The sequence below is a fragment of the Microtus pennsylvanicus genome, chromosome 6 (assembly GCF_037038515.1).
Source record: "Microtus pennsylvanicus isolate mMicPen1 chromosome 6, mMicPen1.hap1, whole genome shotgun sequence".
Lineage (NCBI taxonomy): Eukaryota > Metazoa > Chordata > Mammalia > Rodentia > Cricetidae > Microtus > Microtus pennsylvanicus.
The window spans coordinates 93,524,338-93,541,376 of NC_134584.1; the positions used below are offsets into that span (position 1 = coordinate 93,524,338).

Here is a 17,039-nt window from a genome sequence, read left to right on the forward strand (position 1 = left end):
AGTTGGGCTTTTCTTTTTAACTTTGATGATCTCAACTTTTCCAATAAAATTCAGAAACAATTTTCAAGTTTCATATCCAAGAGGCAAACCTACCACCTTGGGGATAGCAGCATACATACAAGCAAACACATCTGTAGTCAGCCCAGAACATTACACGGATCAACTGCAAGCGCATTTCTTGCCCTTTCTCCTTTTCAAGAATTTGATGACTATGAATCAAATTTGGAGCTATTAAGTTCATAGTTTCCCCCAGAAAGACAGCTATGGAGGAAGGTCACAGTAATTGTCCAAATCCTAAAGTCAGGAAGGAGCTGAACCTGGAACTAGTATGCATGATGGTTTTCTTGTACAGCTTTTATAGCTGGGGTCGGATCCCACCTATGTCATTTCCAGTGTGATCCGAGGCTGGCGACCCTCCCTCAGTAGGCTTGGGTACCCTTCCCTTGCAGCAACAAACTGGATTGTCTCAAGGTCATGCTCTGAAAGCTATCCGTGAATTTAGATGACTGATTACTGATCTAGTCGACGTAGTAACTGCCATGTTTGCGCTGCTTTCTGATTGCTTTTGTTCAAAAGAACGAACCCCTTCCCTTCCTGCCATTTGTGGTTTTGAATATTTTGTGTGATTCTTTTTTTTTTTCTGTTTTATATATTACTGATACTTCTAGTGCCCTGGAATTTGTAAGTCATGTTGACTACTGATCCAGAGCTGTCTTTAGGAAGCCCTCTTCTACGTAGCCATTGCTGAGGCACACTTAAATTGCAAAGTAGTCCCAGTTCCTCCCCTCATCCTTCATATCCTTTCTGTCATTTATTGCAGTCCACGTAGACATACGTAATGAGTTGTTGTCTTTGAGAACAAGAGTAAAAGACGGTAGGTTTTAATGTTTGCTCCTTCTTTCTGAAATGTCTTCTTGACGCTGGAGACTGAGTTTCAGACCCACACTGTTCACTGTTCTTCTGACAAGCTTAACATTTTTGAAATGTGAGTCTAAACAATTACTTTGGTTTTCACACATCTGAAAAAAGTCTTTATTTCCCCTTTACCTTGGAAGGGCTCTCTCCTGTGGTAGAGCTCTAGGTCGCTCACCTTGCATTGCCAGTGCTAACTGTTTAACTCCCCACAGGTCTTTCCCCACAGTTGCTGAGGAGAAGTCAGATGTCTTTTTTATCTTTGCTCCCAAATAGATGAATTGTTTTCTCTTCTGGATACATTCAGTTTCCTTTGTCTTTGATTTCCTGAAATTTGAATGTGCTATGTCAGGGTGGAGGTGTAGCCTAGTGGTGGAGAACATGCTTAGCATGCCCTGGGTTCATTCCCAGCATCAACAAAACAAAACAAAACAAACAAAAACAACGCATAGGACCTAAGCAAATACTGGATGCTGTTTTGTTATTGACACATAACTTTGCTTGATGTTTCCTGAGCTTCCGTGGGTTGGTGTGTGATGATGACTTATGGCAATTTTTATTCATCATTGCTTCTAATTTTCTTCTGTTACGTTCAGTGTTTTCCTTCTGGTATTCCCATTATACATATATTATACCTTTTATAGCTGTGTCGTAGTTCTTCCATAGTCTACTTTGTCTAGTCTTTTTTTTTTTCTCTTTGATTTTCAGTTTGGGAAGTTTCTATTAACATATCTTCAGCTTTGAGATCTTTCCTCTGTCATGTCCCGTTTGCTAATGAGCCCATCAGAAATGCTGAGCATTGCTGGTAGGGGTTTGATCTCGAGCATTCCTCTTTGATGATTAGAATCCCCACCCTTTGCTCAAGTTCTCCATCTGTTCTTGTATGTTGTCTACTTTTCCCTTTAGATCCTTAGTATATTAATCACAGTTTTTAAAAATTAATGGTCTGATAATTTTAACATTCTTGTCATATCTCACTGGTTCTGATGTTTGCTCATTCTTTCAAGCTCTGGTTTTTTGCCTTTTAGAATGCCTTTTCATATTTTTCATGATATGTAACAGGATATCCCAGGTGACTAGAACTGCATTAACTAGGCTTTTAGGAAGGTGGTGAGGTGTTGTGGGAGGAGAGTGATCTATCTTACTGATTACTTCTTGGCTTTTAGGGATCTTGTGTTTCTGAATGGTGAATTTCTCAGGTTTTTCTCAGAATTTCTCCCCCTTCTTAGTTGGGACAATATGCATTGTAGAATCTGAATCAATAAATTTCCTTTTCCAACAGTGTGGTGCTACAGTTGGTGTTTGTTTAGATCTTGCACATGGATAATCTGAGGTGCCACGGTTGTCCTTTGATTCGAGGTAAAGTTCCTGATCTGCTGTCTGTCCTGTGGCTCCATCTTCAGTAGAATGTCCGAGGAGTCATCATGATGCTCTGGGAAGTCACAAATATTTTTCTTTATATGCTGAGAATTTGATGATTTGATTTCAGACACCCATGACCAATTTGATTGGCCAGGTTATTTAATTGTGCTCTGAAAAGATGACTCATCAGGAAATGTACATCAAAAGCCCTGGATTACTTCACACCCAATTGATATTACCATGATTTAAAAAAAAGTGAAACAGAAACTAACAAATGTTGGTAAGACAGTGGAGAAACTAGAAAGCTCGTGTGCTAATGATAGAAGTGTAAACTATGGAAGACTGGCATTTTCTCAAATGCTAAAACAGAATCACTCTACAAGCCGGGAGTCCCGTTTCTAACTATGTATCAAATGTATTGAAGTCAGTCCTCTCAAAGAAATCCCTGTACCCAGTGGTCATTCGCATTGGCAAAAAGATGGAAGTGAGCCAAGTGCCCATCCATTAATGAATGGTTAAACAGACTGTAGTATATACATACAATAAAGTGTTATCCAGCCTTAAAAGGGAAAGAAACTCCGACATGTTGCAAGATCCTTGAGGGCATCATCTGCCAGTAGCCAATGGAAGCAGATTACACTTTCAGGTCTTGGCAGTGTTGATTTACTTATTTCCTCTTATCTGCCTAATACATGTTATCTAAAACTCCTCCCTCTTTGATTTTATTGATTCTTATTTTGCTTATTCTTTCAAACTTTACTTTTAGAATTTTTCTTCTTTGTGGATAACGTGATATTTCTGGTAATGGAGCTGCATTAAACGTGTGTTCAGTGAAGTGGTGAGGTGAGCAAGAGGGAAATGGTCTGCACCTATGATTCAGTCTGGTCCTGGGGGTTTTGTGCTCCTGGACATTGATGAACTCTCATCTTTTGAGGTCTTTTTAAAATTGTTTCTTTTATTTTGGAGAGGTTTTTTTTTTCCTCCTGTGTTTTTGTTCATTCATTTTTTTTCTCTTTTACAACTAAATTTCCTTTAATCTCATTTAGTGACCTCTTAAATTTGAGATACTAAATATCTAATTTTCAGAAGCTTCTATTTACATGTATAAGATGAAAGTTTATGTATCTAAAAGAAAGATCTGTACAAGGTCTTATGTGGATGTAGGTTTTCTCCTGTTATTTTTTTCAATGAATACTAGAATATGTGGTATTTGACACATGTCTATTTTGTTGCAGTCTTTTAAATGATGTTAAATTATGCCTCAAGGCATAAATTGGAGTCTCTAGAGACTTAGTTTCGACTTGTTTGGGTCTATCTCTCACAACCCTTCCTCTAGCACTAGTTTAACTTTGTTACTAAGGTGACACTTTTCCTGAGTCTTACCTGGTGCCTTGTCCTAGGAGCATTTCCTCTCCTGAGCTCACATTCCAGGTCAGGAGTGAGGTAAGGGGTTTGCTCAGGCTGCTGTTCTCTGAGGCTTCTTTTTCATCCCTTGGGAATTTTCACTCATACATACACTGGTTGGTGCTTTGCCAATGACTGCAGCGTGTTCCCCCTTATCCCCACCCCCATCCGCAATCTAGTACATTTTAGGAATCTTGCTGTCTTGGCTTTCCACCCCCTAATATCTGTCGCTTCCTTTCCCTTCACTTCCCCACTCTGTCTTTGAACCCCTTTCCAGGCAGTAAGTTGGGGGGGGGTTGTAAACCTGCCTGTTCTGTTTCTCCTTGCTCTCTTTTGGAAACCTTTGATCCTTGTTTTGCTGTGTTACTTTTTATTGTTTAAAAGCATTTAATTGTTAAAGGTAGTGAGTGGGTAAGCCTTGTTACTGTTACTTCATGTTGTCAGGGAGCAGAAGCCTTCCATTTGTCCTTTGTGTTTCTTTTCTGTGCTTAGAGGTGATCTGACTGCTTTTAGTGGAAGTCATTGTTTATCTTGGTATCTGCTAGAGGCCTGTTGCCTAATGTAGAAATCACATGTTTTTGAGGTACCAGCTGTTCAATTCTTGTCTCTATAATAACTGAGGTAATGCTTTAAGTGAATGTGATTGAGACCCTGGCAATAGCATCAGTATTTAGAATACACAGAAACCTAGATCCCGATTTGTCTCTTGGTGCTTGTGGTTTTAAGAGTATTCTTCAACTAATGGGTCACCCCTCCTTTTTTTGTTTTGCTTGCTTGCTTGTTTTTCTGTTTTCGGAATCATGATCCATAAACTTGAATTTTGGTCCAAGAGCCAAACATGCTTGGTTGGTTAATTGTCAAGGCAAAATGAACACTTTTAAGTAGATAGACAAAGATGAACTTGGAATAAAAGATGTTTATTTCCAAATAATTGAAAAGGATTCTGGCTTCTGCTAATGATGTAGTTCTAACTGTGGACGAGGGAAAGCTCAGTCCACAGACAGAATACGCAGTCGTGGATGAGCATCACGAAGCCGCATGTTAGCAGGAGGCTGTCTGCCATGCTTGCCAAGGATAGCCCTGAGCATTATTGAGAGCATCTTGGTGTGGGTGATTTATTTATGAAACCTATATCTGTACATATATACAAGAATCCTGGTTTGAATGATTCATTTTATACGTATACATGCAATATTGATGTGGTCTTCCTAGCAAAGACAAAGTACAAGGTAAGGTTAATTCCGTGGTGATTGTCATTCTTGGATGACACCGTTACTATTTACTTTGTGATTGTTAAACAGTGGGTAGTATGCACTGACTAATAAACACTAATTGTTTTTTGTGTTCTGCGTTTTTCCTGCAGACGATCTCAATGCCACCCACCAGCACTGTGTTTTGGCTGGTTCGCAGCCTCGGTTTAGCTCCACCCACCGAGTGGCAGAGGTAAGCAAAAATAAAACGTGATGACTCACACTTTACTGAATGTGGCAGGAGCAATTGAGTGAGCAGTTTGTCATAGGGCTGTGGAAGCACGCTCACCCGGGAAATCACTCTCGTCTAATTTGCCTTCTGTCTTTATTTACTTACTTTTAAGCTCTGGCTTGAGGTGGCTGCAGTTTTCAAGTTTACTCACAATATAGGATAAGCTTATTTTGCTTTTTGGAACTGTTTCTTTAAAAAAAATTATTACATGTATGTATTTGTGTGTGTGTGTGTGTGTGTGTGTGTAGTTGTAGGTCTGAGGACATCTTGTAGGGGTCAGTTCCTTCCTTCCACAGTTTCTGTGTTGATCGCAGGGGTGAAACTTAGGTCCTCAGGCTTGGCAGCAAGTGTCTTGCCTACTGAGCCATCTTACCAGCCAAGGGTTTTATTTCATGAAGTAGGTAAATGCCATTAGCTGTGCTGATAACTTTAGACTTCCATGGGTGATCATGGTCATGATCCTGCCATGGTCAAAGCAAAGAAAATGAGGTGAATTTATTTTTTGTGTGTATATGTTATTTCGGTTCAAATGGCTGAGATCAACATTTCTCTTAAGTTTTGGTTGGACAGCTGGACATATGAATATAAGTTTATGAGAAGCTTACAGTGATGTCAGAGAACTTCTGAGGTCCCCAATCACGTTCCCGCCCAGTGACTGGGCAATGGCTGGCAGTCAGCCCATCACCTGAGATCAGGATGGGAGTTATAAACAGTCACTCTAGGGTTTTAGAGAACAGGGCAGTAATGACAAGGATCATAGACTGGTTTCCTATCCAAGTCTTAATGAATGAATTAACTAATTACGGGTTGCTAGAGATGAAGACTAAGGCTTTTCACTGTTAGGCAACCACTGAGCAGCAGTCCCAGTGCCCAGCTGGTTGACTGTGCTTTGTCTTGTAGCTTGATTCTTCAGAGGATACCACCAAGTGTGGGGATGTGGGACAGGCTACAGTTAGATACCATCCACACACACTAAGATGACCAGAGTCAAACGAAGGGAATAATGTTGGCAAAGCTATGCAGAAACAAGAGCTCATCTGTACTGCTGGAAGGAATGCCCTATATTCTTTAGTCACTCTGGTGTAGTCTGGTACTTCCAAAGGCTGAATGCTGGCACTCTATGGCATAGCAGTCCTATACCTGGATATATGGTAAAGAGAAATCAAACTTGTGCGTGAATGCTCATAATAGCCCCAAACTGGACACAGCACAGGTGTTCATCCCATATCCATATAAGGGACTACTGTTTGACAGTAAACCAGGTTGAAATACTGATGCACGCTGCAACAGACGTGTGTGTGTGTGTGTGTGTGTGTGTGTGTGTGTGTGTGTGTGTGTGACTTCAGCATCATCAACTTACAGCGTGAAGCAATTTAGTGCTGGTGGAAATGACACTAACGGGCAAGGGTTTCATATGGAGTGTCAGGATTATCCTGGAGTTAATTGTGGTAATGATGGTGCAACTCTAAATAGAATTTAAAAATGCCAAGTCGTTGCTTTGAACAGTTGCCCTTCATGATATGAATTAAATTTCAATAAAGCTATAACCCACAAAAGAATAAAATCTCCAAAAATGCAGGCCCACTGCTGTGGAATGGATGCTTAAGAAAAATCCCACACTAGCTCAAAATTGAGAAATAGATGGTTATTTATTTAGGGGTAAACTCACAAATCAGAATCCTCTGCTGGAACGGAGATCAGAAACCAAAATCCGCAACCGGAACAGAGGGAGAGGCCGGAAAAGAGGCTGGGCGCATGCTCTGCATCAGTTTATATAGTATAAGAGGCCACACCCCAGTGGGTGGGTAACCACTACTATAAGACTTCCTACAGCACACTCCTAAGTTCTTTATAAAGTCAGAAAGACAGAGTCTGGCATTTCTTCTGTATGGCCATCAGTAAAGTTAGGTTTGGGCGGGCTTAGCTCCTCAATTGGCTCCGCAGTAGAGGGGGTGCAGGTTGTCCCAGTTCTTAGATGCAGTGCATGGGCATGGGCCATGTAGTGCATGGGCATGGGCCTGCCTTGCCTCAGCCTAGAAAGCAAGATGAAAGTGGGATGGCTTTCTTGGTGAGTGCCACTTAGATGTAGGTAACAGGGCACCTTGTGAGTAGGGGTTCACCCCTCTTCTTCACTGCTGCCTACCCTCATGCACCCTGCACTCTGTGGTCACCACATTAAAATACATAATAGCCAAGCTTCTGTGTGAACACAGAAACTTAGTGTTTCCCAGACTTATCTATGCCATGTTGCATAAAGAGGCAGTGATTGTTTCTGTACCACAAGACTTGCTTCTGGGGGCTTTTCCACATGCTTGCTTTAAATTATAAATATTAAAAGAAAACTATTTTAAGGATACGTTTTTCCTCAGACATCCAAAGGAAATAATTTTATTATCAAAATAAGTGAATTCATACTCCATCTGTATGCTTGGTTGTTCCAACCTATGCTCTTTCAAAGGAGTGTGTCCCTTTGAGCTCTGTCACATTCCCAAAGCCTAGAGACAGATGAGCTAGCTGGCTCCGTCCCCACTGATGGCGAGGTCTCAGCTTTGCCTTGAGTGTACTTTGTAGCCTAAGCCCCATAGTCTTCCTAGAACTTGTCCTAGGAAGAATTGCAGCTTTCTCCTAGATGTAGAAAAGGGAGAACATTCTTTGCCTTGAATTTATAATGTTATCCCCCTCTGTACTCCCCCAGACACACACATCCACATTATTGCTGTTCTAGTTTTTGTGCTTTGCATCATATTTTCTAGTCTGGCTACCACCCTTCCCCCATTGATCATATATATGTGTGTATGTGTGTATATGTGTGTGTGTGTGTGTGTGTATGCATGTATATAAATACCTCATGTATATGACACTCCTCAGAGTGCTTGTTTATTTAGAGAGAGGAGCACACATAGTGTGACCGCAGCCTGTGGGACCTAGTGAGGTCTGACTGGCTATGCAGAATCAAGAGAACAGGCCACCACTGTAATTCTCATTTATGGAGCATGAGCAGGTGAGGATGGCAGGTGAGCGCAGGAGCAGAGGCGGCTGAGTAGGAGAGTGCATGGTGAGCTTGGACGCATTCACAGGCTTGCTGTGGTTCTTTCTTGGCAGTGCTCCACGGGCACCTTGGATTATATTTTACAACGCTGCCAGTTGGCCCTGCAGAATGTCCTCAATGAACTGGACAATGGCGACGTCACTCTGAAGTCCTTGGAACCTTCAGTTTTGAAAAAAGGGGAAGATATCCACAATGAGGTGAGGATGACCAAGAAGTTGATGGGGCTGAGATTCACCCCTGCTTGCAACTTTGTGAGGGTCTAAAACAGAGGAGTCGAACCAGAGGGGAGGACAGGTTACACTAACAATCAGAGTAGTCAGAGCTCAGCATGTTAGTGTTGACAAAACATGGCAGCCACACAGCTTCTAAACAGCAGGAATTTATCCTCTTTGTCTAGACTGGGAAGCCCAATAGTAGGCACTGGCAATATGGGTGTCTGCAGAGGACCTGTTTCTGTATTCATAGATGCTACCTTTCCATTTTGTCTGCATGGTGGAAGGGACAAAGCTTCATTGGGCCTCCTTTATATCTGCATTGAGTCCCTTTGTTAGAGGTCTGCCCTCGGAATCTGTTACCTCTCAGAGTGAGCTATCCCTTTGTGATAGTTAATATTTCACCGTAAGAATTTAGGTGTGAAGGGCACAAACATTCAGACCACTGCTCTCTTTGAGACAGTTTCTCCAGGAAGTACACAGTGGGCAGGTAGCATGGCACAAGAAGGGTTTATATTATATGAGTAGAACCTTGAGACAAGGGAGCTGACTTTTCTAATGCATTGGAAGCTCCTTCCAAGTTCCAAGTCTTTGCCCTAGCTTCTGCAGGAGGACACTGACTCTCTCCCCACCATGGTTTTTCCCAGTACATACATCCTTGCTGAGGGACTGCAACACAGAGCCATAAGTGGCTTCCTTGAAGGCAGGCAGAAATAGAGGGACTTGAGGAAAATGGTCACCCACCTAGCAGTAAGCGTGCTTTGGCTTATATTTGTGAGAGTAACTGCTTTTCTGAAGTCTGAGCTAAAAGGGTCTACATCGTGAGGTCGGTGCACATCCTAAATTTACCTCTGATTTCCACATTTCCAAACTTTATATATTAACTGTTTAGCTTTTTCCAACTTTTTTTTTTACATAAGTGACTTTTTTAAAAAAAGAAATTTTGACGGTTGTTGTTGGTGGTGCATGCCTTTAATCCCAACACTCGGGAGGCAGAGTCGGGCGGATCTTAGTGAATTCGAGGTCAGACTCCAAAACTACAGAGAAACCTTGTCTCAAAAAACCAACCAACCAACCAACAAATAAAAACAACTTTGTACTACTAACAGGCATCCTCTGTAATTAGTCAAAAGTAAGTGTAAAGTAGGTAATCATATTCAGTGAAGACAGAGCAGTCCTTGGACTCACCTGCAGGCACCCTTATAGAGATAAGATGCTAAGCCCACACCCTCATCTGCAGGCACCTTTATAGAGAGAAGGTGCTAAGCCTGCACCCTTATACAGAGAAGGGACTAAGCCTGCACCCTTATACAGAGAAGGGGCTAAGCCTGCACCCTTATAGAGAGAAGGGGCTAAGCCTGCACCCTCATCTGCAGGTACATTTATAGAGAGAAGGGACTAAGCCTGCACCCTTATACAGAGAAGGGGCTAAGCCTGCACCCTTATACAGAGAAGGGGCTAAGCCTGCACCCTTATAGAGAGAAGGGACTGAGCCTGCACCCTTCTGTCATGCTAAGGAGATTTGTGATAATGATCATGCAACTTTGTAAGTTAAAAACAGTATTGACTTTTATACTTCAAATGAATGGATTTTATTACAAATAAATTATACCTCAGATAAAGACATAACAATTAATAGGTGGTAGAGAATCATAAAAACGGTTCAGCAATCTCAAACTTAATCTCATGATTAAGCAATCTCATAACATAATGAGAACTGGTGGAAAACCTGGACTATGACACCGCTGCTTATCCTGTCAATCAAGCAAGTGATGATCACTGAGCCTGCGCCAGGCCCTCTTCTGGTTGCACTAAGGTAAACTGGTAAAGAAAACAGACATTCTAGTATATGGAGAAGGGAAACAAGAAACAGAATATGGGTAAAGTATATTGCGTGCTGACATTGCTAATTCTACTAAAATCAGAACAAAACAAGGAGATGGCAAGAGCCAGAGAGCATGCATCTTTACTGGAAAGTGCTGGGGTATAATGCTCTTGTACTATAAAGATTTGTCACTCATAATGGTTTACTGAAATGGTGATTGGCTAGTAACCAGGCAGGAGGTGTGGTGGGGCGACCAAACTAGGAGAATTCTGGGAAGAGGAAAGGCAGAGATGCAATCGACATCCAGAAGCAGAGGAAGCAAGATGAGAACGCCTTACTGAGAGAACATATCAAGCCATGTGGCTAAACATGGATAAGTATTATGGGTTAATTTAAGTTGCAAGAGGTAGTTAAGAATAAACCTGAACAATAGGCCAGACAGCTTATAATTAATATAAGCCTCTGTGTGTTTATTTGGGAACTGAATGGCAGCGGGACCAGGCAGGACAGAAACTTCTGTCTACAGGAAAGAAGTAAAAGGGGTGAGCCATGTGTGGGGGGAGGAGGGGCATTTCAAGCAGAAGGAGCAACTACTACAAAGACCACAGGCAGGGAATGCTCATTGTTCATGGGACAGCTCAGCAGCAGTGTGGGGGAGGGTATGAGGCTACCAGTTGTAGGAGGTGGGGTCACACGGACAGTGTTAGCAGATGTATAGATCCTGAGGGGCCTCCTAAAAGCACAGCAGCCCTTCTTTTTACTATGAGGGAAATAGCCATTGAAGGAGCCTGAGCAGACAAGAAACAGTGTCTTTACCCATAGACATAAGAGACCTTGTAATAGTTTTTAAAAGGTTGTTTTGTTTTTGTTTTTGTTTTTTATCTTGTGAGCTGTTCTACACTTTGGAAAACTGCATCAGAATCCTCAGAACCAAAGGGGGGGTGGGGGACTCTGCCTTTCAGAGACGAATGGCTGCCTCATGCTACAGCTAAATCTAGGGCCGGATTTCCTTCCCACTGTGCCTCGTAGTGTCTTTGTTGGAGATGGTGCTTATAGCTAGAACTGCTTGAAACCATGTGTTATGGGCCCATGACCTCATGGCTCTCCATCTTTGTTCAGGATCTCTAATCCGAGTATTCACTTACTCTCTGAAATAATTCATGGCTTTGAGAGTCAGGTCAGCAAACTGGGCTCTGACTCTATCGTGCACGTTTGCTATTTCATTTCACCGTCTTCTCTGGTCTTATGGAGCTGTGGTGTTTTGTTATATGCAGCGGACAGGGAAAGTATAAAAGTACACAGCAGATTATTGTCATCAGAATCCATCTGCCACAGAAACTGGACGGCTGCTTTGACGTTGTATCAGGGAGATGGGGTGGCTCTTGAGGGTTTGCCTGGGTGAACAGATAAAAGTTCTTGTAAATAAATATCCCCTGAGCCTATCATGGCCCCTATCCCCTCTTCTTCAAGGCACCAAAGCCGTCCTAACTTCAAGGTTAAGTTTATGTCCACTAGTCATTAGGAATTGTTCTGTTGTCCTACAAGCTGGCCTGGATGGGGCTGGCTTACCCACAGCCCTGTATTCTCAGTGGTTACCTGGTTTTCTGTTGTTTTCTTCTTCTTCCTCCAAGGCCATGTGCCTTTGCTGGGCTAATCATAATGAAGCACTTTGGAAATTTTGAAGCCATCTGGACTTTGGAATGACTTGTTTTCTAGCAAGGCAACATGGAAACTTCATTCATAAGAAGGCAGTGTTTATATATATATATATATATATATATATATATATATATATATATATTTCTGTTTTAAGATAGAGAGAAAAGATTTAAATTCATTTTTAAGCAGAATTCCCCTCTTTATTATTAAGTTGTCCATTTCTTTCTTTAACCAGTGTGTTGCAAATCTAACAATCTTCTAGCAAGTTTCTCCTGGAGGACACAGTGGATAACATGGGTTCACAGTTGTTTCTTCTGCCCCTGCCTCCTCTCTCAAGCTGCTCTGGAATGGCTTCATGTGTGTGTACCTGTAGCCATGCACACCCTACTCTGGTGACCTCAGTGCTGAAGAAACCGTGCAGATTGTGTAGCGGGACATACATATGTCCCTTAGAACATGTGCACAGCCTCATGAACAAACCAATTGCCTGACCTGGAGCCAAATTAAGAGTCTAAGCAAACATGGCGGAGAAAAAGCAGGCGATGCGGTGAGAGTGGTTTTGAAATATGATTTCGGAATGTTTCTTCTTTTTGTCATTTTTTTTTCGAGATAGACTTTCACTATGTAGCTCAGGCTAGACTCAGACTCAGTCTTCTGCTTTAGCTCTCTGAGTGCTGGGATCACAAGTGCACACCGCCATCACTAGCTGCTGTGATCTTTGCTCCACATCGCACGGGTGCTCACGGACTGAGGCTCGGACAGGCAGATGGATCCTGTTTCTTTCCCCTCCACATATTCCCTTGGTGTTTCTGAGAGAGCTGAACTTGGTTAATCTCCTTTGGCTGTTCTGTGGAGAAGGCATGTATAGGTGTGACGGTATGGACACCGTCTTCTGGGTTGTGTCCGTGACCCTGAAGCCACTGTGCACACTTGCTTTCATGGTTCCCTGAAGATGCAGAAGGCCTTTCGTGATCTGTGGGACTCCGGGCTGCGGTCCACCTTCTTCTACCCGTGGACTTCCATTTGATTGTGGATGGAAATTGCTCAGAAAGTTGGATAATCGTCTTCATCTGTGAATATCAGAAATCATCCAGTTTGGTTCATACGTGAGCAAGAGAAGACCGCAGAGTCCCTCAGGGAGCTAGTCCATGTTGTCTCTGCTGTTCTTGTCTTTGGGGACCCATGTCAGCTATGGAATCTTTCTGTTTTTTATCTGCATTTTGCTTTCCTGATGGCTTGTCTTTTCTTTCTGCTCTGCTAGCTCTTAGCTTCCTCTGCAGGTTTTGTTCTCTAGAGAAAAGATGGAGACCCTGCTTCTAATATGATTGGAACTTTCTAGGTCACTCAGTATGCCTACACATTGAGTTTTGGTTTAGGTCTGCAGTAATCAGACCTGACTCCTTGGCTTTTGTGCAGACCTACCATTGTAACTTTCCCATCCCCAGCGTTTGAGGGCTAAAAATTCTCGTAGTAATGAGGGAACTAGACAAGATGGCATTTGATTAAAATTCTGTGATCTTCCACCCTCAACACTGAAGAAAAAAGGTCAGGTCATAGCATTAAGTAATATATATACACACTGGACCTGGTGTTCACAGAAATGTGGCATCCCTGACTGACCTGCTTCAGCCATCCAGAAAGCCTGCCCGGAGTGAACCCTCAGTGCGGACCTTCTTGACAGGCATGGAGAGGGTAGGGTGTGAGCCAGCATGGGTAAAAAACCTTTTTGCCCAGAGAGCTCTCTAGGCCCGTGAGGTGCTTAGAAACAGAAAGTTCTGGGCTTGTGGTCTTCACTAGCTATTCTTCCTCTCTGGCAAGAATCTGACATATACCGGGCAGTTCCTTACAAAGGTATTGAAAGCTCAGCACAAACCTGTATGATTGTCCCTGTTCCACAGCGGGCATAGCTCTTCTGTAGACAACCCACGTCACACTGACTTCAGAACTCTAATTCTTTTTATGAATTTGTGTTTTTAAAACTGTTTTTGTTACTGGAAGTAGTGTTAGTTTTTTATTTTTATTGTATTTTAGTTTTATGGTTATTTTTATTAGTTTACAGAGACTTAGGTTTTGTGATGGAATTTTCAAATTCATTTTACTCTGTTGTTTCTCTCCCCCAACTTCCCCAGCCCCATTTTCTCCCACTTCCTTTATTCCTTCCCATCTCCCCCTCTGGTTTGACTCAGGTCTAGCTGTGTAGTCCAGGTTGGCCTTGTTACCCACCTCCCTAAGCCTAGGAAGGTAGTGCCAGCGTGCTGGTTTAAAACCATTCTTCTTTCAGCACCCCTGCCACCACCGCCTTCTCTGGCCCTGCAGCCTCCTCCTCCACAGCAGTAATTGTTTTTAAGTAGCTTACAAATAAAGGCTTCATTGTGACATTCATATGTATATATTAGTACATTTGTTGTTATTCAACCATTCACTGACCTCCACTGTCCTTCCCTCCAGCTTTGTTCTGTTCCCCTTTGTCTCCCCAAATAGTCCTGGTTCTCACATTACACACTTACCATTGCCTGCTCCTGTTTTAGGTTTTCCTGTAGAGCTCTTCCTGTCTCATAGTCTCTTCCATTGCCAGTCATGTATGTATGTATGCATGCACACATACAAACATCCTTATAGATTTGTTATCTAAATTCTCCTCTACTTTTGTCTGGCTTCATTTGCTTAGCATAATGATCTCCAGATCCATTATTTTCCTGAAAACGCCATGACTGCAGTCTCTTTTACAGCTGAGTAAATTTCCACTGTATATATACCCACATTTTTTTTTATCTTTTCATCTCTTCGTGGACAGCTAGACTGGTTCCAGATCTTTGCTGTTGTGAATAGTGTGGCATTAAGCATATAAATGTGCAGGTATCTCCCTGGTGTGCTGACTTAGAGTCCTTTACATAAACATCTGGGAGTCGTGTACCTGCATCCTGTGGTAGTTCCAGTTTTGCTCTTTGAGGGACCTCCATATTAATTCCACAATGACTGCACCCACTTACATTCCCACCAACAATAAATAGAGTTCTGATTGTCCCATATCCTCACTCTCATTGTTGTCATTTGCTTTCTTGATAACTGGGCTGCAATGGAATTCCTAGGATTGCTCTTGGCTTATGGGGGTATTTTGTGCTTCTATATGAATTTTAGAATTTTTTCTAGTTCTGTGAATAGTATAATTTGACTTTTATGGGAATTGTATTGAATTTGTAGGTAACTTTTTGTAATATAACTATTTTCACTATATTCTGCCAACCCATGAGTATTGGGTTTTTTTCCCATCTTGTAATTGTTTGAATTTCTTTCATCAGTGTCTTATTTCATTGTAGACCTTATACCCCTCTGATGAGGAAGTTAAATTATGAATGGAGTGGGGCTGGAATGATGGCTTAGAGGTTAAGAGTACTGTCTGCTTTTCCAGAGAGGTCCTGGGAGTTCAGTTCCCAGCAACCACATTGTGGTTCACACCCATCTGTAATGAGAGTGGTATCCTCTTCTGGCATCCAGGCAGAGTGTTGTATACACAATAAATAAATAAATCTTGAAAAAAATATGAATAGAGCTTCCCCCTTATTTTTTTCTTGGTAAGTTAGAGGTATTTAGGACTGTGGATTTCTGTGTTGAATTTATGTCCTTCCTTGAGGCAAAAAGCAATTAGGAGGTAGAAGAGTTTTCTAAGGTGTCTTTATAGCCCCTCAGGTTCAGGATGTGTTGTAAATAGAGGTCATTTTCTTTTCTTCCTTTCTTTCTTTTTTCTATTTGTATTCCTTTTCCTTCTTTCTCTTGCCTTATTTCTCTAGTTAAGAGAAACACTATACCAGGTAAGAGTGGAGAGTGTGGGAACCTTGTCTGATGTTAGAGGATTTTAGAGGCTATAGTTTTGTGCTATATAGCCTTTATTATGCTAAGATATGTTCCTTCTATTTGTAGTTCAATCAAGAATTTTATTATGAAGGGAGGTGGACTTTGTCAAAGGCCTAGTCTGCATCTACTGATAACCCAGTGATTTTTGCCCTACATGGTTCATGTGCTTTGTTGCATCTTGATTTGTATATGTTGAACCATCCTTACATGCCTGGAATAGAAACAATTTGCTCATGGGTCATGGTATATGATTGTCCTCACTTGTTCTTTAATTCGATTTGTAAAGAATTTACAAATTTATTAAGAAATTTGTGTCTATGATCATCAGTAGGTTTGATCTATAGCCCTTTGTTGCTGTTCTCTGGTTTTGCGATTGTGGTGATGCTGCTTTGTTCACTGTATTTGCAGCCTGCCTTCCCTTTCTGTTTTTGTGTTTTACAAACAGTTTGAGGAACACTGGTGTTAGCTCTTCCTTCAGAGTTTAGTAGAAGTTGACTGTGAATTCATCCAGGTTCTGGGCTTCTCTTTGTGGAGACACTTTTTGTATCTCATCACTCCCATTGCTTTTTATGAATTTAAGTTATTTTATGTCTTGATTTAACTTTGGTAGGTCATCAATGCTGGGAATTTATCCATTACAAGGAGGCAGTTTCTAGTCTTCCATTTTCCCTGAACATCCAGAACCCTGATTCTTTAAAAACAGAAGTTACGTTTATTTTTCTCTTGGGATTCAAGAGGGCTTACGCTGTAGCATGTGTGAGGAGTTTAGAGGAATCAGTGTCCTCCTTCCACCATCAGGGCTCAAACTCAGGTTGGTGGCCTTGGTGACAAGCTCCCTGATCCTCTGAGCCATGGTCCCGGGGTGCCTGAGGGTGAAGAGAAGCTTTTCTTCTGAGCATGGCCGGGACTCTGCATTTGCCCTCTTGTCCTGTGGCAGAGTCCCCCTCCCGCCCTCTTGTCCTATGACAGAGTCCCCCTCACGCCCTCTTTTTTTTTTAAATTTATTTATTTATTAAAGATTTCTGTCTCTTCCCCGCCACCGCCTTCCATATCCCTCCCCCTCCCCCAATCAACTCCCCCTCTCTCATCAGCCCTAAGAGCAGACCAGGTTCCCTGCCCTGTGGGAAGTCCAAGGACCTCCCACCTCCTTCCAGGTCTGGTAAGGTGAACATCCAAACAGCCTAGGCTCCCACAAAGCCAGTACGTGCAGTAGGATCAAAACCCATTGCCATTGTTCTTGAGTTCTCAGCAGTCCTCATTGTCCGCTATGTTCAGTGAGTCC

At 42.1% G+C, this 17,039-nt stretch overlaps 1 protein-coding gene across 1 annotated transcript in view; it reads left to right on the plus strand.

The window, feature by feature from the left end:
* Fto (FTO alpha-ketoglutarate dependent dioxygenase) overlaps nucleotides 1-17,039 on the plus strand; it is a 347,190-nt gene that overhangs the window by 137,723 nt on the left and 192,428 nt on the right. The window contains exons 5-6 of the mRNA XM_075976876.1: nucleotides 5,042-5,121; nucleotides 8,263-8,406. Coding sequence (XP_075832991.1) covers nucleotides 5,042-5,121; nucleotides 8,263-8,406 — 224 coding nt within the window. The remainder of the gene's footprint in view (nucleotides 1-5,041; nucleotides 5,122-8,262; nucleotides 8,407-17,039) is intronic.